This window comes from Nannospalax galili, unplaced genomic scaffold (genome assembly GCF_000622305.1).
Source record: "Nannospalax galili isolate Female #2095 unplaced genomic scaffold, S.galili_v1.0 scaffold634, whole genome shotgun sequence".
NCBI classification, from domain to species: Eukaryota; Metazoa; Chordata; class Mammalia; order Rodentia; family Spalacidae; genus Nannospalax; species Nannospalax galili.
The window spans coordinates 464252-488746 of record NW_008336853.1 but is presented as its reverse complement, the minus strand read 5'-3'; the positions used below and the strand labels follow the sequence as shown (position 1 = coordinate 488746).

The 24495-nt window shown below is 43.4% G+C and overlaps 1 protein-coding gene across 4 annotated transcripts in view; it reads right to left on the bottom strand.

Annotated features, from left to right (window-relative positions):
• Rnf157 (ring finger protein 157) overlaps window positions 1-24495 on the bottom strand; it is a 78051-nt gene that overhangs the window by 22458 nt on the left and 31098 nt on the right. For 3 of the 4 annotated variants that reach the window (XM_008831346.3, XM_008831347.3, XM_029562669.1), the window contains exons 3-5: window positions 2704-2792; window positions 759-905; window positions 307-424 (exon numbers count right to left, since the gene is read on the bottom strand). In XM_008831346.3, the coding sequence (XP_008829568.1) occupies window positions 307-424; window positions 759-905; window positions 2704-2792 (354 nt within the window). The remainder of the gene's footprint in view (window positions 1-306; window positions 425-758; window positions 906-2703; window positions 2793-24495) is intronic. The other variant, XM_029562670.1, reaches the window with a different exon arrangement.

Below are 24495 nucleotides of genomic sequence, written 5' to 3'. Positions count from 1 at the left end.
ACCGCCTGAGCCTGTTTAAGTGAAGGCCACCTGTTTCATCTAAAGGTCCCTACTCTGCAGTTCCTTTCCTTTAAGCATGGTTTTCTTATGGTAGCCTCAGTTAACAGGCTACTTTGAATGAATAGGGATAGGCATATCCTTAATGGGAACTAAGCAGACCTTTTAAGGGCATGAAGAAGCCACCAGGCTCCATGGTTGAACATGACCTTCCAGCATCTAGAGTCCCTGCTGCTGGCATTGGTCCTAACATTAGCTCCTGGATCCTTCTGTAGGGATGCAGGGGGACCCTCAACAGAGGCAGCTCACCTCCTCTTCCTCCCACTCTGAGGGGTCCACAGTGTGGGAGGGCAGGCAGAACTGCTGGCACACCCCTCGCTTGTAGTACACGGTCTCTGACTGTAGACTGTTGTCTTTTGGAATGTAGCTATGGATAAAGTAGAAAGAGGAGCTAAAGTTAGAATTCAACCCAGACAGTCTGACAGTTCCCACTGTCTCACGCCTGTTCTCAATTTCCAACAGACACTAGCTCAGGAAGAAAACTGCTCTTCTAACCCATCTCTCTTGTTCTAGCCTGGTAATATTACTAGGCTTATCTAGTCAAACCATACTGCCATAGAAAGGAAGCTAAAGAGTAAGGCTTTCAAAAAACCGAAATTCAGGGACCAGATCCTATTTGGGCATAGAAAAAGAATATAGTCCTTCCTAGGTGGGCACAGAAAGCTGGGAAGGAAGGAGCTCAACCCGTTACGCTACCTCACCTGGCAATACCATTCTGGAATTCCTCAGTGGCCTGATAATAGATGGTGATGGCTACCCGGGCATCCGTGTCAAAGGTGAATTCAACGTTGTAGTGGACCTTAGCCTTGCCTGCCTCTTCTCCAGGGCTCTTCACTTCCTCAGCACATCTGGGAGACCATAAAAGGCAGCCTTTGGAAGCAGTGTATCAGGATTTTAAGACTTGCTTTCTTTTTAAAAAACAACATTGAATTGTGGGTGTCTGCACAGTAATTAACACGTTTGTGTCTTCATTGTGAATATCACAGGACCATTTTTTACTGCGTATTTAGGTTATTGATGAAATTTCAGTGTATGGTGAATGAATAGCCTTGTGTGAGTACTGTGCTAAACCTTTCTTGTTTTTTATTTTAATCGAGGTTCTTAATCACATGGCTTAGTTTCCACAAGGCATGTTTAAAAAACAGCCAGCCTTCCTCCTCATTGTAACTTCTGGGTAAGGATTTGGCAATTTAATGGCATTTCTAAAGAGCATGCCACCACGGCGTTGTGATCTTTCAGTCTCAGACACCATCTACTGATCTCCCACTTCAGACATGAGGGTTTCTCTCCTTCCTCACTCTGCCATCCCCACAGTGTAGGGACACTGTGACTTTAATAGCACAGCACCTAGAGTCTGTAATGCTGTGATTACATCAGTGCTTTTCACGGTTTAGCTACAGAGTAATCTATGATTGGCTTTCTTTTCCTGTCCAACTCTCCTAGAGTTAGTGCTCATTTTGGGCTTTTTGTTTCTTGTTTTTTCATACACTCATCCTGAATTCCAATGCAAATTCTCTGATAGTTTATCTGTACCCTTAGAGACATTTACATGCACAGCTGGTTCACTAAGCTTGTTATCAAAAGAAGCCGAAAGTAAAATAAACACTCTGCGTTTTTTTTTTTTTTTTTTTTTTTTTTTTTTTTTTGTATTTTTGTGACAGGGGAACTCCCTATAGTCCCAGCTAGCCTGGAACTTGCTATGTAGACCAGGCTGGCCTTGAACTCATACAGGTCCCCTGCCTCTGCCTCCTGAGTGCTGGAACTACAGTTGTGGGCCAGCATGCTCAGCCTTGTTATCTTTTTTCTAAAGAGTCATCATATAGGCCCTGATGGCCTGGAACTATGTAAACCAGGCTAGTCTTGAATTTACAGAAATCCGCCTGCCTCTGTCTTCCAAGTACTGAGATTAAAGGCGTGTGCCACCTTGCCTGGCCTGTCATCGTTTTTTGAGACGGTCTTGTGGTGATGCCGAAGCTGGCTTCCAATTCTTAATTCTCCCTCCTCTACCTCCTGACTGCTGGGACTACAGGAGTATACTGCTATGACCAACTTAAAATAGGATTTTATATTTCTAATTGAAACATTTCATTATTACATAAGCTTGTTGGGGTATCTACAAACTTCCCCCTTTCCTTTAATAATTCTTCTTTTTAGGGCTGGAGAGACAGTTCAGCGGTTAAGAGCACTGGCTGTTCTTGTAGAAGATCTGGGTTAGGTTCTTATCACCCACATGGCAGTTGACAACTTTCCATAACTCCAGTTCCAAGGGATCTGACACCTCTGGGCTCTGCAGGCACTGCACAACACAGGTGCACTTAAATGCAGGCAAAAACACTCATACACATAAAATAAAACTAAATTAAAATTTTAATTAAAAAATTATTTTTCCTTTGTTTTCAAATCCACAAAATAACGATACTATTTAAAATGTCTGGGCTGGTGTAAATTCTTTTTATACAGACTAGTGCCCACATTCTGCATAATACAGGTGTGGAGATGCCTCATCTATGCAGGCCCAGTGCTTCAGTAGGGCCTGGTAGTTGGCATCCTCTAGACCCAGCAGCTGCTCTTCAACTCCCATAGAGTATCTGTTGCCCTGCAAGCAGGAGGGCACCTGGGGCCTGTCCTGAGCCCTCAGGGACTTACTTGACGAGTCTCAGCGTGTCCTTTCGGATGTTGATCAGGCTTCTCAGCGTCTTCACGGGTTCTTGGGGAGGTGGGGCAGCATAAGGAAACTGTCAGAAACAAAGTGGGAGAAGCTGTGTGTTTATAAAGACCACAACTGTCCCCACTGGAACAAGGCTCTTCAGTGGATGAGAAACAGTTCTGTGAAGTGAGCCGCTCAGCCGTCCTAAGTGAGGTGGCAGTCACTGGCAGAGTGAGTCAGCTTGCCCAAGGTCATTGCTAGTGGAAGAACCAGGATTCAATATGATGTTAAAAGAACAAGATTTGCCTGCTTTTTTTCCATCATATGAAGCTTATTTGGGTCAATGATCAAAACTTGGAGAACTAATAAAATACTCCCCCTGAAGTTCTAAACACCAAAGGGCATACAGTGGCCAAGTTAATCACAAAAAGCTTTTCTATCTGACCTCGGAGGACAGGAAGGCAGACCTTCAAGCCCTTTTTTACAGAGAAGGCATGTGGTATCTTGGGAATTTAGGGACTACAAATAAGAGAGAACCCTATCAAGTAAACAGAATGGAGGCCTGCAGACACTGAAGAACAATGTCCCCTGCAGCTGATCACATAAAGCAGAGTTCCTTAATGTGAGCCAAGAGGCATCTGGGGGTCAGCAGAAGCTTACAGTGGTTTTCATCATTTACACACTTTCTAACTCTTTCACATCTGGACCTTGGGATTCAGAGTTCTAAGGTGGTGATAAAGAAAGGGGGGAACAGTAAATATTTTCACTAGGAATGACTTAGGAAGATTCTTGGTATCCTTGTTCTTTGGGCAATATAATTTTAAGAGTACACAGTCATGCAGTGCTTGTTGATGGGAATGTGTTCTAAGAACATGGTGGGGTACTTCTATCACTGTTGGAACATCACAGAGTATACTTACACAAACTAAAAGCAGGTTAGGTGATACCATCTTATAGGACCACCTACTGTCTGTCCTTGACAGAAATATCATTAGGCTGTACATGACTGTAGTTCACAGAAAACCTACTAGTCTCTGTAGCTTTGAAATAGCTGTGGCTCTCCTGGCTCAGGAAGAGTCTACCTCCAGAGGGCTGGAATCAGAAAACAGGATACCACATGCATTCTAATTGCAGCTCCACAAACATCGAATGTAGTTATTTTACTGGGAAAACAATTTAATATGTAATAGAGTACATCTGATTTTTTATTTTATTTTTTATATGTATTTGTGTATTGCCTGCATGTAGGTAACTGCACCCGTGTCATGCAATGCCCAAGGAGGTCAGAAGAGGCTGCCAGATCCTTTGGGACTAGAGTTACGGATAGTTGTTAGCTGCTGTGTGGGTGCTGTGATTCAAACCCGGGTCTTCTGCAAGAACCACCAGTGTTCTTAACCGCTGAGCCATCTCTCCAGGCCCGTAACATCTAACTTTCAATGCTGTCAGCATGAGTGTTGACAGTTCACATGTATGAATATGACCCTTAAGAAAACACATTCAGCCGAGTGTGGTGGTACATGCCTATAATCCTAGCACTTGGGATGTGGAGGCAGAATAAGGAGCTCCAGGGTATCTTCAGGTACATAGTGAGTTCGAGGCCAGGCTGGGTTATGGGATCTTGTCTCAGAAAAAAGAGGAGGAGTCATTTTCTTCCATGTGTGGCCAGTGGTTAGTTGCTATCCTCCAGTAAATAACTTATTACCCATGTTCATGCAGGCAACCTAATTAAACTCAGTGGATCACAAAAAAGGAGGAGGGGAGAGGAAGTGGAGGAGGAAGAAGAGGAGAAAGCATGACGAGAACTTGCTTGTTGGGAAGAAGAGTTTCAGTAGGAGAGGGACAAGATGAGGGTAATGGGATGATTATGACCAAAATATATTACATATATATATGAAAGTGTCAAAGAATGTACCTCCCAAGAAATCTCCAACATAGTCTAATTATTTGCATTCAGATTGCCTACTTTATGGGCATATCAAAATTTTACTTTTGAGGATTTTTGTTCAAGACTAGTGTCCTGCTCTTTTGGTGCTGCAGCCCATGCTGGCCTTGAACACCTGTTCTGTGGCCTCAGCTTCCTATACAGCTTAGATTATAGGCATGTGCTAGCATGCCCAGCCCACAAAATGTTAATTAATTATTTTTGTATTGCATTTTATTTATTTTGTTCATGTTGGGGCACATGTGTCACAGCACATGTGTGGTGGTCAGAAGACAGGAGAGAACTGACTCTTTCAAGCTACCATGTGGGTCCAAGAAATCTAATTCAGGATGGTCAGGCTTGGTGGCAAGTGTCTTTATCTGCCAAGTCATCTCTCTGACCTCTTTTTGGTTTTGTCATTTTAAAAAAGCACTTATTTTTATTTTTTTATTTTTTGGTCTTTTTGAGACAGGGTCTCCCTGTAGCTCCAGTTGGCCTGGAACTCACTATGTAGACCAGGCTGGCCTTGAACTCACAGAGATCCGCCTGCCTCTGCCTCCCAAGTGCTACGATTAAAGGCGTGCACTACCACGCCCGGCAAAAAGCATTTATTATTTTTATTTTATGTGTATGAATGTATTGCCTGCATGTAAGTGTGCCACCAATGTCGTGCATTGCCCAGGCAGGTCAGAAGAGGGCACTGGGTCCCCTGGAACTGGAGTTATGGATGGTTGTTAGCTGCCATGTGGGTTCTGGGACCCAAATAGATCCTTTGCAAGAGCAGCCAGTGCTCTTAACCACTGAGCCACCTCTCCAGCCCCTGGTTTTGTCTTCTGAAACAGTGCCTGAGGTAGGTAGCCCAGGATGGTCTTCTACTCCTGACTCTCCTGCCTCAGCCTCTCTATGCTGGGATTATAGGCCTACGCCACCACAACTAGCTGCAAAATATTTTTTGTTGATATATTAAACAATTTTTTTGGTCTTTTTGAGACAGGGTCTCCCTGTAGCCCCAGATGGCCTAGAACTTGCTATGTAGACCAGGCTGGCCTTGAACTCACAGAGATCCGCCTGCCTCTGCCTCTCTAGTGCGCCACCATGCCTGGCTAAGCAAATTTTTTTTTTAACTGTTTTTATTTTATGTGTATGTGTGTATTGCCTACATGTAGGTAAGTGCACCCGTGTTGTGCAATGCCCTCGGAGGTCAGAAGAGGCTGTTGGATCCCCTGGGACTGGAGTTATGGACAGCTGTTAGCTGCCATGTGGGTGCTGGGATTTGAACCCTGGTCTTCTGCAAGAACAGCCAGTGTTCTTTTTTGTTTGTTTGGGATTTGGGTTTTTTTTTTTTTTTTTTTTTTTTTTTTGGTGTTTTTGAGACAGGGTCTCCCTGTAGCCCCAGCTGGCCTGGACTCACTATGTAGACCAGGCTGGCCTCAAGCTCACAGAGATCCGCCTGCATCTGCCTCATGAGTGCTGGGATTAAAGGCCTGTGCCACCACGCCCGGCCAAGAACAACCAGTGTTGTTAACTACTGAGCCATCTCTCCAGCCCCTAAATATTCTTTTCCTTATCTGGTACTGTTTGACGCTGCATATACTACTATATAGTCTTTTTTTCAATTAGAAAAACATGGAAAGCATTTCCAAAGTCCACAGTTTTGATACGCAGAGACAACGGCATACTTTAATCAATTCTGTATTGTTCAATGTCAAGTTGGTTTTACTTTTTTGCTGATATAAATGTGAATATCGTTGTCCCTGCATTCTGCAGGCTTATTTGATTATTTCATTGGGACAAATTCCTAGAAGTGGAATTACTGGATCAAAGAGTAAGCATATTTTAAGACTTTAAAAGCCATTTTGCCAAACTGCTCTGCACAAAGCTGACTCCAAGGCGGCTCTCCCAGGAGCGGAACAACAGGAGGCTTTAATACAGGAAAACGGAAACTCTAGCCCAGATCCCATCTGCGGCCCATTTTTTCACCCCCACTTCCTAGGCTGTCATACTAAAGGAATTTAAAACAATTTAAAAATAAGCTTAAGCAAAAAGTAATTAGGCAGGAAAAATCTGACACAAATGCTAGTCTATTTTAAAGCCAAAATAAATGACTTTGGGATTAAAATTTTTTTTCTGGAGTAGCAAAGTTAATCATTTCATTTATGCAGGTACTGGGGAGTTATCCATAATTTCTATCCGAATCAGAAGAAAAAAGATCCCCCATCACTCCCCCTCACCCTTTCTCCTCCATACCTTTCAAAAAAGTAAAGTTTCTGGGCTAGAGAACTGGCACAGCTGTTAAAGGTCTGGCTCACAGACTATCAAAAAAGTTTTCCATTCTAAATATTTATTTGGTGATAACTCTGCCAGTGACACATAAGTTGTACAAGGAAGAGATCGGCTTGATCAATTGTCACCAAATCCACTCCTACACTTTAGCCCTGCCCTCCTGACATGAAAGAAAACAATTGGGGCTGGAGAGATGGCTCAGCAGTTAAGGGCACTGGCTGCTCTTGCAGGGGACTTGGGTTGGTTTCCCAGCACCCATATGGCAGATAACAACCATCTGCAACTCCAATTCTGGGGTATTTGGTGCTCTTTTCTGGCCTCTGTGGGCACCAGACATGCATGCTGTGCACACATATACATGCAGGCAAACATTCTTACACATAAAATAAAAATAAATAAATCTTTAAAAAGAAAACAATGGAGAAGTTGTTCAGCAGTGTTCCAGTTTGTTGGCAGGCTCCAGCTACTGTCCTGGGGGCCTTTCGTCTATGCCTCTGAGCCTACACGGAGTATCAGTAGGAGGTTTAGGAGAGATTAAAGTGTAAGGCCTAATTTTAGGAAGCTGTGTTCAAAGGTAGATGACATGGCTACACACCATCTATGAAACCAGAGAGAGAGCAATTGCCATGAAAAAAGCAAAGGTGAAAGCAGTGACCCCTTCTGTAGGGGAAGTCTGGAAAGTTACATGGAGGAGGAGAGATCTGATTTTGAATCTTGATGGATAAATGGAATTAAGATCACAGGTGAACTGAACACAGTGCCTCTCAAGTTCCCCCTTCTCTGAGCCAATCCAGTCCATCACTCTTAGTTTCTTAGCCACCCTCCTTTAACAAATCACCAGGGCTGGGATGTAGCTGGTACAGGGCTCATCTGTGTGAGACCCTGGGCTCCAGCCTCAACACAGCAAAAACAAACAGAATAAAGCCAAATGTGGTGGCTCATACCTGTAATCTCAGCACTTGAGAGGCAGAGGCAGGAAGAATTGCCCCAAGATCAAGACGAGTCTGGCCTTCATATCAAATTCCAGGTCAGCTAGGGTTACATACTGATATCCTGTAAAAACAAAACTAAATAACAAAACCAAGTCTTTTTTTTTGAGACAGGATCTCCCTATCTCCCTATAGCCACAGCTGGCCTGGATTCTCTATGGACAACAAGCTGGCCTTGAACTCACAAAGATCTGCCTGTCTCTGCCTCCCGAGTGCTGGAATTAAAAGCGTAAGCTACCATGCACAGCTCCAAAACCAAATCTTTAAAAAATATTTTTTTTTAGCCAGGCATGGTGGCACATACCGTTATCCCAGCAGAGGTAGGTGGGTCTCCGTGAGATTGAGGCCAGCCTAATCTACAATTTAAGTTCCAGGCCAGCTGGGGCTACAGGGAGACCCTGTCTCAAAAAACAAACAAAAATAAAATTTCTGTAGAGCTTATGTGTCAGGCAATATGCTAAGCCCTTTTCCTACGATTATCTATTTAATCTTCGACTGTTCCCACTTTGCCCATAATAAAACTGAGGTAAATAAAGAGGTTGAATAATGTCCCCAGAGGGAGCAGGGCTGAGGTCTGCATACTTTCTCCTTCGTCCCTTCTTGAGAGGCACCTGGCTGTGGCTTCTTTATCAGGAGATGAGTAAGTATCCAGAGAGTCAAGTGTTGGTTATTAAAGGATCTGAACACATAAAGATTTGCTCCTTATCAGATCAAAGCACTGGCAACTTGTTCCCTGTCTACACTAGCTCCTGAATACTCACACTGGTGTGAAGTTGTATTTAAGTCAAAAGCATCTTTTTCTATTTAAAATCAGAGCTCTACTTCATTTACAAACAGTATCTGTGAAATAAAAGGAAAATATCTTCTGAGTACTGAGGAAGAGGAAGTCAGGGTAGATCGAGTCTGTCTCTAAAGTGAACCATAAAAACCAATGCGCTCACCACTAGTAACCCTTTGCTCAACTCACAGCTGAATCATCTTTTTTAGGTAATCCTGAGGATGGAACCCAGGGCTCACAAAAGCCAGGCAAGTGCTCTACCACTGAGCTGTACCCCAGTCCATCACTCCCTTCTGAGGGTCTTGAAATCGTCATGTTCTCCGTCCTAAATCCAGAGTCAGAATGAATAGGTCCCAGGAAGACTACACAGTCTGTTCTTGGACGCACCCCGACTCCACTGGGCCAGGAGACAGAATTAGAGTCTCTGTCCTGCACATACACAGACACCCCACAATACAGACAGGACTGAGGAGCCTTCCGACTTCTTGCTTAAAGCTCCACACAGGCTGCAGAATGCCTTCCTGTGCCTCAGGCATCTTCTGGAATAAAAATTCTCAAAAATGTAGCTTCGAGAATTCTGTTTCATGGGCTGGGGATACAGGTCAATGGCAGAACATTTGCTGAGCACGCTTGAGGTTCAGCCCCAGTACTGAGCAAGCAAACAAACCCACCCCACCAACTTCATTTCACTGTTCATAATGAAAACAGGCTTCAGATCTAGGCTAACGAACAAAGAGTATCATTGGGTCTGCTTAGGGATTTAGGGACCAAGCCTTGTGGGTAAGCATCTTTATGACAAGGAAATGAGGTTCAGGTAACCCCAACCTAGTCTTCTAACAAGGAAACTTTGGCAAAGAAAATTTCTCCTAATTTGGGTAATTTGCACAAACACAAAAAAGAATGCAGCCAGGTGTGGTGGTGCACATCTTTAATCCCAGCACTTAGGAGGCAGAGACAGGTGAATTTCTGTGAGACTAAGGTCAGTCTGGTCTTCATAGCAAGTTTCAGGCCTGCTGGGACTCTAGGGAGACCCCGTCTAAACAAACAAACAAAAAGAATGTAAAGAAACATTTATCTGCATACCTACTATGTGCCATGTATCTTTCTTGGCTATTTACATACATGATTTCCCCATTTTACCTTTGTATGTGTGTGTTCATGTGTGCACAGGTGCCCATGCATGTGTCCATGTATGCAGAGGTCAGAGGACAACTTGAGGTGTTGTTCCTCAGGACACATTCACTTTTGTTTTTATTTTTTGAGACAGGGTCTTTCACTGGCTTCAAGTTCAGTGATTTGGCCAGTCTGACTGGCCATGAGCCCCTGGGATCTGCCCATTTCCACCTCCCTAGCACTGGGATTACAAGCATGCACTACCAGCCAAGTTTTACATGGGTTCTTGAATTTAGGTCCTCAGCACTTTACCAACTAAGCCATCTCCCCAGCCCCATTTTACTTTATTATTTTTTTTAATTATGGCAAAATGCACACAACATAAAACTTACCATTTTAACTACCTCCAAGCCAACAGTTCCATGGCATTAAGGATGCTGCTGTGCAACCATGGCTACCATCCAGTCCCAGGTCAGATATACCCTTATTTTCTATTCTCAAGATGAAGAGACGTGTCTCCTTTCCCCCCAAACCTGTGAGCTCCTGGAGGACCAAATGACACAGAAGCTCAAAGTCTTGTGGCTGACTGAATGAAGAATGTTGTATTATTACTGCATTTGGCAGATAAAGAAACTGAGACTAGGCTGGGTGATATAGCATAGTGGTATGGCACTTGTCTAGCATGTGCAAGGTCTGGGGTTCAATCCCAAACCATAAAAAAGAAATGAATTGAGGCTCAAAAGATTCATGCCAGTGTCCAAGGTTCCAGGCATGCCTGGTAGCAGAGGCCACACTCTACTGTGGCTGTATGGGTCCAACATGGCACATCTGCAGGTTGTTCTGCTACAGGAATGACCTAGGAACTGAGGAGCAAGCAGGGACAGTCACTGCAAACAGGGCCAGGCTCCGTTCCTGTTTCTGAAGCTGGTCAAAACACTCTAGACCACCACATGCTTAGCCAGAGTATGTACAGAAGCACACCTGGTGCCATGCTCCTTTTACCTCATGTACCTGAGGTCCACACTGAGAATGGCAGGACACAGTCCTTGACTGTGAACTCTAACAGCAACTGCTGAAGACATCAGTGCACATGGAGCTGACGCCCGCTCACCTTCTGCCCAGGAAGCTCAAAGATGGCTTACAGAGACATCTTTAAAGCATGGTGATTCTCCGCTCAGCAGTTTCCAAACATTGACCTGTTCACTGAACTCTCTCACTACCTTTGAGCACAGAACTCTGCCAGGAAGAGCGTGATGATGAGTCAAGCAAACCTCTCCAGGTCTGGCTGTCCAGGCCCAGTATCAGGACAGAACCTGTATCAGGTGCACTGCTTGCCTAGGCACAGCACCCTCCAAAAGTGGTCTACTTGCATCAGCACTGAAATAAGTCAGAATCTGAGAATGACTGAAATTCCAAACACCCAGGACAGGAGCACAGCTCCAGCTTAGCCAGAGACCTCATTCGATGGGCCCAAGGGCCTGTGTGTGCAGAGCCTGTGGCCTTTTATCCTAGTGTTGTACATGTTCCTTGCACCAGCAAAGTGCCCCCTGGTGCCCAAAGATGGAACTGCCAGCTTAGGTCCTCACTGAACAGGATTGCATCTGTGCTCTTGTATAGATGTAAATAGCCACATACTCCGAATCTTTTTTTATCAAGCTGATTTCAACTATCTTGTTAAACTCCCATTAAAACTGCATTTTCATTTAAATTATTTTTGTCTTTTTGAAGCAGGGTCTCCCTGCAGCCCCAGCTATCCTGAAACTCACTATGTAGACCAGGCTGGCCTTGAACTCACAGAGATCCGCCTGCCTCTGCCTCCCAAGTGCTGGGACTACAGGCGTGCGCCACCATGCCCAGCTCATTTAAATTATTTAAATTTATATATATGTGTGTGTGTGTGTGTGTGTGTGTGTGTGCATGTATGCCACATGTATATATCTATGGAGGCCAGAAGAGGGCGTCAGATCCCCGGGAGGTATAGTTATAGGTTGTTATAAGCTGCCTATCATGGGTTCTGGGAGTCAAACTCAGGTCCTCTGGAAAAACAGCAAGTGCTCTTAACCATCGAGCCATCTCTCCAGCCCTGCATTATCATTTTTGTCACAGAAAATGTGGCCATAGTACATGTTAGATAAGAACAGTGGTAGCTGGCTGTGGTGGCACAGGCTCTGACTCCCAGCATTTGGGAGGTGTAGGCAAAAGGATCAAGAACTCAAGGTCATCTTCAGCTACACAGCAAGTCTGAAAACAATCAGCAAGGAGGGAGGGAGGGAGGTAGAAAAAATTTTACTCCATTTTAGAAGTGTTGGGTAATTCCCAATTGTCAATAAAGACTATAATATTCATAAAAATAACTTTTTAAACAATTTTATTTATCATTTTTATTTTATGTCTATGACTGCATTGCCTGCAAGTATGTAAGTGCACCCATGTTGTGCAGTGCCCACAGAGGTCAGAAGAGGTTGTCAGATCCCCTGGAATTGGAGTTGTTAGCTGCCATGTGGGTGCTAGGAATCGAACCCAGGTCCTTGGCAAGAGCAGCCAGTGCTCTTAACTCTGTCATGTATATTAAGGCCTATTAAGTCAAATTTGCATCACAAAATGTCCTTTGGTGTGGGTTCATCCACTGGGTTAACCTATCTAGTGTCACACCCTTAAAGAAAACCAACTCTCCCTCTCCAAGCAGTTATTGGTTGCCAAGTTCTTCAGCAAAAGTTGGGGCTTCTTACCCACTTCCCCATTTCTAGGCTGGGATTTTGTCTGGCTTGAGCTGCATGGATCTTGTGCTTGCTGTCACCAATAAAAAGGATTTTTTAACAAAATGTTTTCACCGGGCATGGTTGTGCACGCCTTTAATCCCAGCACTCAGGAGGCAGAGGCAGGCGGATCTCTGTGAGTTCAAGGCCAGCCTGGTCTACATAGCGAGTTCCAGGACAGCTGGGGCTACAGAGATATCCTGTCTCAAAAGGACCAAAAGAAAAAGAAAAATATTTTATTATTTTAAAATATTTTACTTATTATTTTTATTTTACGTATATGAGTGTATTGCCTGCGTGTGTGTGTGTGTGTGTGTGTGCAGATGCCTTTGGAGGACAGAAGGCGGCTTGGCTCTGCTTGGAGCTGGAGCTGCAGGCAGTTGTGAGCTGCCCATGGACTCTGGGAACAGAACTGATCCTGTGGAAGAGCAGCATCTGCTCTCAACCCCAGCCATCTCCCCAGCCCCAATGAAAAGTTTCTAAAAGTATGTAACTTTCTGCCACCTTATGCTGGATCACATATATGTAGCATAAACAAGTGTGAATTGTAATACTATCACATCAATTCTCAGAAAGTTAGTGAGCCTGTTTTCTTTCTCTGACCACTTCGTTGTCCAGAATTCTGGCTTTTCTCCACTTAATAGAAGATGATTCAGTTTTTGGCCCACATTGGAAATGGGCTGCCATTACTAAAGAGAATTTGAGTTCAATCCTTGGTATCTAAAAAAATGAACACTTTGAGCAACTCTGGAAATAAAGGAAGTTCTTAAGGTGAGGCAGTAAGAAAGTACGTGGAATTGATGTACATATGACCACAGCATATGGATTGGATGGTGCCTATCCAATCCTCTGTGCTCTACTCACCCAGCTCACCTCTAACTCTGATTTGGAAGCTCTAGAGGTCTAAGAATCATGTGGGGGTACTTTTTTTTTTTGTCTTTTGAGACAGGCTCTCCTTGTAGCCCCAGCTGTCCTGGAACTCACTATGTAGACCAAGCTGGCCTCAAACTCACAAAGATCCGCCTGCCTCTGCCTCCCAAGTGCTGGGATTAAAGGTGTGTTGCCACCATGCCTAGCAATGTGGGGGTGCTTTTAACAAGTTCATATCTCAGGGCTCTTCTGCTAGAATTCTGATCTGGCTGCTCTGGAATGGGGACAAGGAATCTATAGTTTAACTATCCCAATTAATTCTAATGCAGACAGGTCAGAGACCACACTAAAACTGCAAAGATGCTATTTTTCTATATTTAATACTATTTCAGTATGTACTAAAATAAATATCTTTTCTTTGAGTAAATGTCATCTCACCTAAAAGGCAATGCGTGTCTATTATGAAAAATCCAGTTGTTACAGAAATAGAGAAAATAAAAGTGTACACAGCTCTCTCCAAAGAACATACACACAAACTTTTATGTTAAGAGACAGTTTTGTTGTGTAGCCCAGTTTAGCCCAAAACTCATGATCCTCCTGCCTCAGCCTCCCAAGAGCTGCAGTGATGGGAGTGCGTGAGCAGGCTGGCTCACACAGACACTTTACACTTAGTCTTAAATACTTTTGCAAGAATAAGAGCATGCAGTTTTAGATTTTGCTTTTTTCACTTAATGACGCATCTTTCTTATAAGTTCAACTTCATTATTTTCTAAAACTCTGTAGTACCTATACTTCCAAAAGATCAGCCACTACTAATGTTGGCATCTTGTACAAACAGAACAGTTATTAAAGTCAGAAAATTAACACTAACTCAGGGCTGGAAAGTTGGCTCAGCGATTAAGAGCACTAGCTGCCCGTGCAGAGGACCTGGGTTTGAATCCCAGCAACCACATGGCGGCTAACAACCATCTGTAACTCTAGTCCCAAGGAATCTGGTGCCCTCTTCTGACCTTGGAAGACACAGGTGCACCTACATACATGCAGGCAATACACTCATTCACATTAAAAAAAAAAAGAAAATTAGCACTAACCCTGTACTATTAACTAATCTACAGATCTTCAAATTTTACCAGTTTTTTTCCCACTAGTATCCCCTTTTCTTACTCAAATTCCACATTATATTTCCCCCAACTTTATTTTTAAAAATATTTTATATTTTGTGTGTGTGTGTGTTTGTCTTTTTGAGACAGGGTCTCCCTGTAGCCCCACCTGTTCTTGAACTCACAGAGATCTGCCTGCCTCTGCCTCCCAAGTGCTAGAATTAAAGGCGTGTGCCACCATGCCCGGCATGTGTGTGTGTTTTTGAGACAGGGTCTCCCTGTAGCCCAGCTAAGCTGGAACTCACTATGTAGACCAGGCTGGCCTTGAACTCACAGTGATCCGCCTGCCTCCCGAGTGCGGGAACTAAAGAAGTGAGTCACCATGCCTGGCATTATTTATTATTTTTATTTTATGTGTACGAGTGTATTGCCTGCATGTAAGTAAGTGCACCTGTGTTGTGCAATGCCCACGTTGGATCCCCTGGAACTGGAGTTATGGACAGTTGTTAGCTGCCATGTGGGTGCTGGGATTCGAACCCAGGTCTTCTGCAAGAACAGTCAGTGTTCTTAACCGCTAAGCCATCTCTCCAGCAGCCCCCAACTTTATTTTTAATTAATTTATTTAATTTTGTTTTTTGCCCGCATGTATGTAAGTGCACCTGTGTTGTGCGGTGCCCACAGAAGCCAAAAGAGGGCATCAGATCCCTTAGAACTGGAGTCATAGATGGTTGTTTGCCACCATGTGGGTGCTGGGAAGTGAACCTAGGTCCTCTGGAAGGACAGCCAGTGCTCTTAATTGCTGAGTCATCTCTCCAGTCCCTTCCCCCAACTTTTTAAAAATATATATTTTTTTTATTTTATGTGTATGTGTGTATTGCCTGCACGTAGGTAAGGTAAGTGCACCTGTGTCATGCAATGCCTGAGGAGGACAGACGAGGCCATTGGATCCCCTGGAAATGTAGTTACGGACAGTTGCTGGCTGCCATGTGGGTGCTGGGATTCGAACCTGGGTCTTCTGCAAGAACAGCCAGTGTTCTTAACTGCTGAGCCATCTCTCCAGCCCCGCACCCCCAACTCTATATAATCAAATTTTCCAACATACAGAAAAGTTGAAAGGGGTTGGAGAGATGACTCAGCACTTAAGAGCACTGACTGCTCTCACAGAGGACTGGGTTCAGTTCTCAGAACTCACATGGTGACTAACAACCATCCTAACTCAGTTCCAGGGGATCCGACACCCTCTTCTGACCTCCATGGGCACTGCACAGCACAGGTGCACTTGCACACATATAGGCAATACACTCATACACAGAAAATAAAAATAGTAAATTTTTTTTAAAAATTGTATTATTTTTATTTTCTGTGTATGAGTGTGTTGCCTGCATGTATGTGAGTGCACCCGTGTCGTGCAATGCTGCAGAGGTCAGAAGAGGGCTTCGGATTCCCCTGGAACTGGAGTTAAGGACAGTTCGTAGCCACCATATGGGTGCTGGGAATCGAACCCGGGTCCTCTGCAAGAGCAGTCAGTGCTCTTAAACGCTGAGCCATCTCTCGAGCCCCAGTAAAAAAAATTTTTTTTTTTTTTGGTCTATTTGAAGCAGGGTCTCCCTGTAGCCCCAGCTGTCCTGGAACTCACTATGTAGACCAGGCTGGCCTTGAACTCAGAGATCTGCCTGCCTCTGCCTCCCAAGTGCTGGGACTACAGGCGTGCGCCACCACGCCCGGGTGCCAGTAAAATATTTTTTAAAAAGTAGAAATGTATTATATTTGAGGAGGAAGCATGGAAACTTACGTCATGCTAATTAGTAGAGGTGATAAACATTATCACTGAAATCTACCCGATGACTTTATAGACATACACAGGCGCCAAGGATCCAAGTGCAACCGATTATGACTAGTAATAATCAGATACATACAGATTAGAGATGCATGCGCCAACATCTCAGTGTTAGTAGGAAAAACAATGAGTCTTTCTGTAAGGAACAATATATTCTAAAATGAAATGGAGATCTTTTTTAAAGGTTAAAAACTCACTCAATTTTATGTCTTACAGGGTTTATACTGAGTTCAATATTGGATAACTGTATTAATTCAACTGTGAACCTAGAAACTTACAGCCGCTTGTGCAAGAGATGTACTCTTGCTCTGGAGTGTGTTACTGAATATATTAAAGCTGTAATGAAATGCTTCTTCCAATCATGTAATTATTAAAAATTAAAAAAATGATTAAAAGAAAAGTTAAAAGGATTCTACAGTGAACCATAATACCACCTAAAATTTGCATTAGCAATGTGTCACAGCCAAGCATGGTGGTGCACTCCTATAATCCCAGCACTTGGGAGGTGGAGGCAGGGGGATGAGCAGTTCAAGACCACATAGTGTGTTTAAGGCCAGCCTGGGCTACATCAGACCTGTCTTGAAAAAAATTAAAAATGGGCTGTAAGTACACACTTGTTACTGCCCACTGTCCCTTATAGTGTACCAAACAGACTTATTTTCTTCAATAAATAAATAAAAATAAAAGCAATAAATCCTGGTCCATTTTTACTTGCTGTCTGGTTTTCTTTTGCTTTCTCTCTCTCATAAATATTAGTATATCCAAAGCCTCCCAGTGGCTATTTTTAGATTAGTGATGCTTTAAAATTTTCTTTGATTAGTGTCAGGAGAAAACAATTTAGTTTCTGCTTGAGAATTGTGATATGAATACAGATTTGCCTATTTAACCAGCCATGTCCCTGAGACAGACCATAATGCCTGCTGCAGACCAGAATAACACGATTTACATTAACTACAGTAAAACCCCTCTTCACTAATTTTCCATCCAGTTGATCAGCAGTTTAGAAAGATGTAATCACAAACTGACAAGATGTAAGTAAGACCCACCTTCTGACCTACCTACCTTCCTTTCCTTCCTTCCAAATTTATTTTGTTGTTTTTTTGAGACAGGGTCTCCCTGTAGCCCCAGCTGGCCTGAAAGTGGCTATGTAGACCAGGCTGACCTTGATCTCATAGAAATCCACCTGCCTCTACCTCCCAAGTGTTGGGATTAAAGGTATGCACCAGCATGCGTGGCTAAGACCTCCTTTGCACTAAAACATAAGAAGATATCAACCAAGTGCCACAAGATGACTCTGAACACAAAAATGCTGAATTCAGGGGCTGGATAGATGATGGTTCAGGGGTTAAGAGAGTGTGCTGATCTTGGAGAGGTCCTGGTTTCACTTCCTAGCACCCACATGGTAGCTTATAACCATCACTTGGTCCAGTTCAAGGGATCCAATACCCTCTTCTGGCCTCAACGGGCTCTTGTATACATGTGGTACATACACATACTGTGCTGGATAGCTTTGACACACCTGGGTTGAGGGAGCCTCAATGGGGAATTGCTTTCATTGGACTGGCCTGTGGCCATGTCCATGGGGCACCTTCTTGATCGTTAAGTGATGTGGGAGGGCCCAGCCCACTGTTGGTGGTGCCACCCCTGCCCACTGTCGGTGGTGCCACCCCTGGGCAGGTGGGCCTGCGTTGCATAAGAAAGCAGGCTGAGCAGGGGCCAGGAGAGCAAGCCAGTAAGCAGTGATCCACCATGGCCTGCACTCCAGCTCCTGACTCCAAGTTCCTACCCTGAGTTCCTACCTTGGGCTCCCAGATGAACTGTGACTTGGGAGATTTAAGACAAATAAACCCTTTCCTCCCCAAGTTGGTAGTGGTCAGAGTGTTTTGTTACCGCAATGGAGAAACAAACTAGGACACATACACATAAAAAAAAATTTTTTTTTGAGACAGGGTCTCCCTGTAGCCCCAGCTGGCTTGGAACTCTCAGAGATCCACCTGCCTCTGCCTTCTGAGTGCAGGGACTAAAGGCATGTGCCACCACACCCAGAATAAATAAATATATTTTTAAATGCTGTGTTCAGATTTGGCTGCCAAAGAAATTCATCCAAGAAAGCAATATCTTTATAAGTCTATTAACTACTCTGCAAGGTCTCCTGGCAGTAAGTACACAGGACCAATGCCATGCCTATGCAACATCATACCTAATACTGATCTTTTCCAAAATATTTAATTAGGCAATTAAATTAAGCAATTACTCAGTTAAGCAGCTCTCTGCTCACATGATAGGTAACAAGAAGAACACGAAAACAGCCATCTCAGAGCAAGGCAAGCATCATAAAACTGCACACATTTTGCTTAATGACATCTGGACTCACTTTCTCTTTCTTCTTAGGGTTTGAGTTTAGACTCACTGCTTGGGAGTTCTGACCCACTTGGCACCACTCTGACATCAAATGTACCTACACAGCTGTATGGACTACTTAGATGACAGACAAAACTCACTCAATTTCCGGGTCCCTGTAAGAGGATGCCTCCCTTCTCAGAAGACTAAAACACAGACCAGTCATACTATGCTTCTAAAATAAAAACCACTCATATGGAAGATGGGCTGCTTTTAGATGCAAAAGACTCTGCCTAAGACCAGCTAATTTTAGTGGAGCTAAAATGGGGAAAGCAGTGGTGTGAGCAGAGCAGACACAGTCATATCTTCCTTTCAGGGACTGGTAAATAATGACTAATGGTTAGTGCCACTCCTTTCAGACAGGCTGCTTTCTTCCACACCACACTTCCTGACTCTGGTCAGGAGACTCATAACAGCTCACAAACAAGAATCCACTTTTAAACAGGAGATTCTGAAATACCTAATACTAAACATGGAGAACATTCTCAGAGAGGCAGGCAACAGGGTCATTTGAGATAGGACTTAAAAACCACACACACACACACACCCCGCCCCCCCACACACAAAAGTGTTAGTTTTTCATATTTTTAAAATCAGAGGTATTTCTTTTTGCCCAATTACTAGCAAGATAACCCAAACATTCCCCATTCCTGTTTCAAATACAAAAAATTAAAACAGTAAGAAGTTGGTCTTCAAGCTGAAAAACTCCAAATTGTCTTCTTGTGTTCCATTGAGATACATCAACTCTAAAGCTGCTGATGTAAGATCCTAGATGAATTAAAGAAAAAAGTTGAAACAAAAAAAAAAATAGTATGAAACAGAAAAACAGTCAGTTCTGTAAGCCAACATATATGGAGTCCAAAGCACTAATTTGGCTAGCCTGTGTAGGTGGCAATGTAGTCATCAAAAGAAAGCCATTACTCTAGTCTATAACTATAATGAGATTTTACTGCCTTTAGCTGATCCTGAAATATGGAAGCCCTCTTTAATGAAAACACATTGCAAAAAACAAAACGTCATACTGTATATCTGCTTATTTCAACGTCTAAATGACTATATATGAAGTTGTGGAAAGTCTTCTCCACAGCTCATCTAACAGTGTGGCACTGGCTTCATTTTCCCTGCAAAGCTCCCAAACCTTTTCAAAGCTCTGATTGTTCTTCAGCCATTCCTCAACAGCAGCGGGTTAAATAAACCAGTGAATTACTTTCCACGGCTTTTATTATAAAAGTCTAAGCTGGTTTAAATACCATCTATGCTGAAATCCAGGGGCTAGGACTGTATAATCTAGATGGTCAAAGTTAGAGACGAAACACAATTTTAGGGCATGCCACTCGCTGGCTTCTCTCACACCCTGGGTTCCATCTTCTTCCTTCCTAAGCTTTCTGCATCTCTCTGTGCCTGTCACTCTCAGGCCATTCTTATGAACCTCTATTCCTTGGGCCACATCTTTCAATACCAATTCTGTTTGCAGTAAGCTTTTCTCTGTGTTCTGCTTCTTTTGACTGGTTCCTAGCATGCCATATAAAAAAAGGACATTTGTGCTGGAGAGATGCTCAGTGGTAATAGCACTTGTTCCTCTTCCAGAGGACCCAAGTTTGGTTCCCAGCACCCATATTGTGCAGCTCACAATTGCCTGTAAATCTAGCTCTTTACTGGCCACTGTGAGCACTCACACATGGTATACACTTACAAACATACATACACATAAAAGTAAATAAGTAAACAAAATCTATATTTTAAAAAATATTTTATTTAAAAATTTTATGTATATGAATGTATTGCCTGCATGTATATAAGTGCACCTGTGTCATGCAATGCCCACAAAGGTCAGAGGAGGGTGTGAGATTCCCCTGGAACTGGAGTTAAGGATGGTTGTTATCTGCCATGTGGGTGCTGGGAATTGCTAGAGCAGCCAGTGCTCTTAACCACTGAGCCATCTCTCCAGTTCCAAAATCTGTTTTTAAAAGGACATTAAAGCCAGGCATGGTGGCACACACCTTTAATCCCAGCACTTGGGAGGCAGAGACAGGTGGATCTCTGCGAGTTCAAGGCCAGCCTGGTCTACACAGTGAGTTCCAGGACAGCTGGGGCTACAGGGAGACCCTGTCTCAAAAAGACAAAAAAAAAAAAAAAAAAAAAAAAAAAAAAAAAAAAAAAAAAAAAGGGACATTAAAGTGAGAGGGTGATGCATCAGAGGTGTCTAAAGGCAGTGAAGGCAGAAGTTGGGAGTGGATACGATCAAGACACTGTGTGTGTGTGAGAAACTGTTAAATAAGCTAAAAATAGTCTATAAAAACCCCACATGCAAACTCAGGCAGACAAAAACCCAGCATAGAACTGGGAAATGAACAGCAGACCCCAATCTTATCTGAAGAAATACTGGGAACTGATTGCTGCTAGGTGAAGAAGCGCTGTTCTTCCTAAAACAAGCAGCTCTAGATAGGCTGACTAGACCTTAGTAGATGGACTTGCACTAGGGATTGTCTGGGGACACTGACTTGACACAGTGGGCCTTAACAGGGATGACAGAATATATGGGCTCGTGGGGGGGGGGCTATGGGAGGGTGCTGGTGGGTATAAAAGATGATTAAGACTGTTTTGAGATGTTCTGTATGAAATACACAAAAATTCAATAAAAACAAATGAAAAAAAAAACCGTAACATGGGTCTTTTTCATGTTTAAAAGCCATGTTTAAAAACACTTTATCAGGCTAGGTTCTAAGCTCATTAAATTTATCTATGGTAAAAAGGGATTACAGGGGTTGGGTAGATTTAGCTCAGTGGTAGAGCACTGGCCTAGCAAGCCCAAGGCCCTGGGTTTGGTCCTTAGCTCTGAGAGGGAGAAAAAAAAAAAAAAGGGATTACAAATATTGTCTATTTCAAAGATAACATTGTTATTGTAAGCCTTATATGCATCCCTGAATTTGGGTCAAAATACTTAATAATCTCCTTACTGAAAAAAGGAGGAGTGGGGGAAAGTGACTGTGCAGTGTTGAAGGACAGTATTGTCTTTTTTTTTTGGTCTTTTTGAGACAGGTCTCCCTGTAGCCCCAGCTGTCCTGGAACTCACTATGTAGACCAGGCTGGTCTTGAACTCACAGAGATCTGCCTGCCTCTGCCTCATGAGTGCTGGGATTAAAGGCGTGCGCCATCACACCCGGCATAGAAAAATACTGTCTTAAATTTGCAATATAGTACATTTGCTATTGCTGTTTTTCTACAATGACGCAACAGCTTTGCTGCAAAGAAACAAATAGCTTCTTCATTAAAAAACCATTTTATGGGGTTGAAGAGATGGCTCAGTGGTTGAGTACACCGGCTACTCTTGCAGAGGACCCGGGTTTGGTTCCCAGCACCCACATGGCCGCTAACAACCATCCTAACTCCAGTTCCAGGGGATCCAACACCCTCTTCTGACCTCCGCAGGTACTGCACAATATACATGTAGGCAATATACCCACACAAAATAAATAAAACTATTTGAAAAAAAATTAAAAATCATTTTAGTAAGGAGAAAATACAGCTGAGGACTATCCTCCACCTATAGTTATACCAGCCTTTATCACATAGTTCATTAATAAGTGCCCTCTAACAAATTATATGACTAATTTCTGTATTAATCAGAGCTCCCATTTCACTGGGTCAAGGACTGGCAAGACTGTGTTAGAGAATGAAATGAGCGCGCCACCTAATGACGCTATTTACAAGTTATCTGCTGTTTGGCGCAGAAGTCTTAGTTAGCTTTTATAAGCTTTAGTAGAACCATCTCACTAAAATTGAAGGTCACCGCATAGCTCCTTAAAAGCAGAAAAATTGCTGGGTGTGGTGGCACACATAATCCCAGCATTCTGAAGGCAGAGGTAGATGTATCTCTGTGAGTTCAAGGCCAGCCTGATTTACACAGTGAATTCCAGGCAGTCAAGACTACATAATGAGATCCTATCTCAAAACAGACCAAACCAAACAATTCTCCCCCCAAAAAACCACCACTACCACCACCACCACCAACAAAAAGATGGCAGATGCAGAGGGATCACAAGCTTAGGGCCAGTGCAGGCTACACAGTAAGTACAGTGAGTCCATGCCTTAAAAAAAGAAAAGGCAGAAAAATTAACCAAAATTTTCTCTGAAATCTAGCACCAGTAAGAACAGTTTCCCGTTAAGATGGGGCGTGTCATGGCAACAGGAAACATGGGGTGAGAGTGTGTAGCTGGTTTCAGTATGTTTCAAAGAAATTTCGAGGAAATTCCTATAACCCAGATGCTCGGGACTCATCTGCTGAATGTCACAGCAGTTCTCTGGGCACTGAACAACAAATCAAAAGTTCAGGCACTTAGTAGTATTTCTCAAGTCAGGGAAACTTAGGCAATGGCAGCTCCTTTCTCCACAGTGTGGCCTCTGTATGGTGTCCACACCTCACTTGCACCTGCCCCTTGTGTCACAGCTATGTGTATACCTGTCTGATCTGCTGTGTGAAGTACAAGCTGGAGGGAAAGCCCACGCTGGTCTCATTTTTGGATCTCTGAGTGATGAGAGGAGCACACACAGGAGGAGATGCTGGTGGGATGACTCCATGAGTGACAAGATCTTCCTTAGAGAACAGTGTGTGTCCCAGCGTGACTCACTAGAATGTGAGTACCTGTGTTTCAGATTAAATGGAACATGTGTACAAGCCAATATTCAGAAAATAACTGAAAGCATAGCTTACCATGTAATTTTGGGTTTTCTTGAGACAAGATCTCTCACTATGTAGTCCTGGCTGGCCTAGAACTTACTATGTAGAAAACCGATCGCAAACTTGCATCAATCTATCTTTTTTTCATTTTATGAGTGTTTTGTCTGCATGAATGCAAGCGTACCCATGTTGTGCAGTGTCCGTGGAGGTCAGAAGAGGGCATCAGATCCCCTGGAACTGGAGTTTTGGATGGTTTTTAGCTGCCATGTGGGTGCTGGGAACTGAACCCTCAGTCCTCTGCAAGAGCAGCCAGTGCTCTTACCCAGTAAGCCATCTCTCTAGCCCCAAACTTGCAGCAATTTTCCTGCCTTTGCCCTGGCTCTGTAGGCCTGGGCAACAATATGCATTTTATTTCACTGGTACTTAATATTTCTTAAGCTAAATAACTTAATAGCATAAATATGATATTGGAAGCCAGGGATCAGGACCTCGCCTCTGTTCTCCCACTGATTTGATATAGAATATGCCAGACAAGTAATTAAATTATATGTCTCTGGATGTCAGTGTCTCCATCTTTGAAATGGAATTTATGATTCTTGTCTATCTCACATGGTAATTGATAACAAATAAAAATGCTTTGAAAGTGTCTTAGTTTGTTCTTCATTGCAGTGACAAAATACTCTGACCAATACCAACTTGGGGAGGGAAGGATTTATTCAGCTTACATCTCCCAGGTCACAGTTCTTCGGGGAGCCCAAGGTAGGCACTCAGGGCAGGAACCTAGAGGCAGGAGCTGGTGTCTATCTCACATGGTAATTGATAACAAATAAAAATGCTTTGAAAGTGTCTTAGTTTGTTCTTCATTGCAGTGACAAAATACTCTGACCAATACCAACTTGGGGAGGGAAGGATTTATTCAGCTTACATCTCCCAGGTCACAGTTCTTCGGGGAGCCCAAGGTAGGCACTCAGGGCAGGAACCTAGAGGCAGGAGCTGGTACAGGTCACAGAGGAATGCTGCTTACTGGCTTGCTCCCCTGGCCCCTGCTCAGCCTGCTTTCTTATGC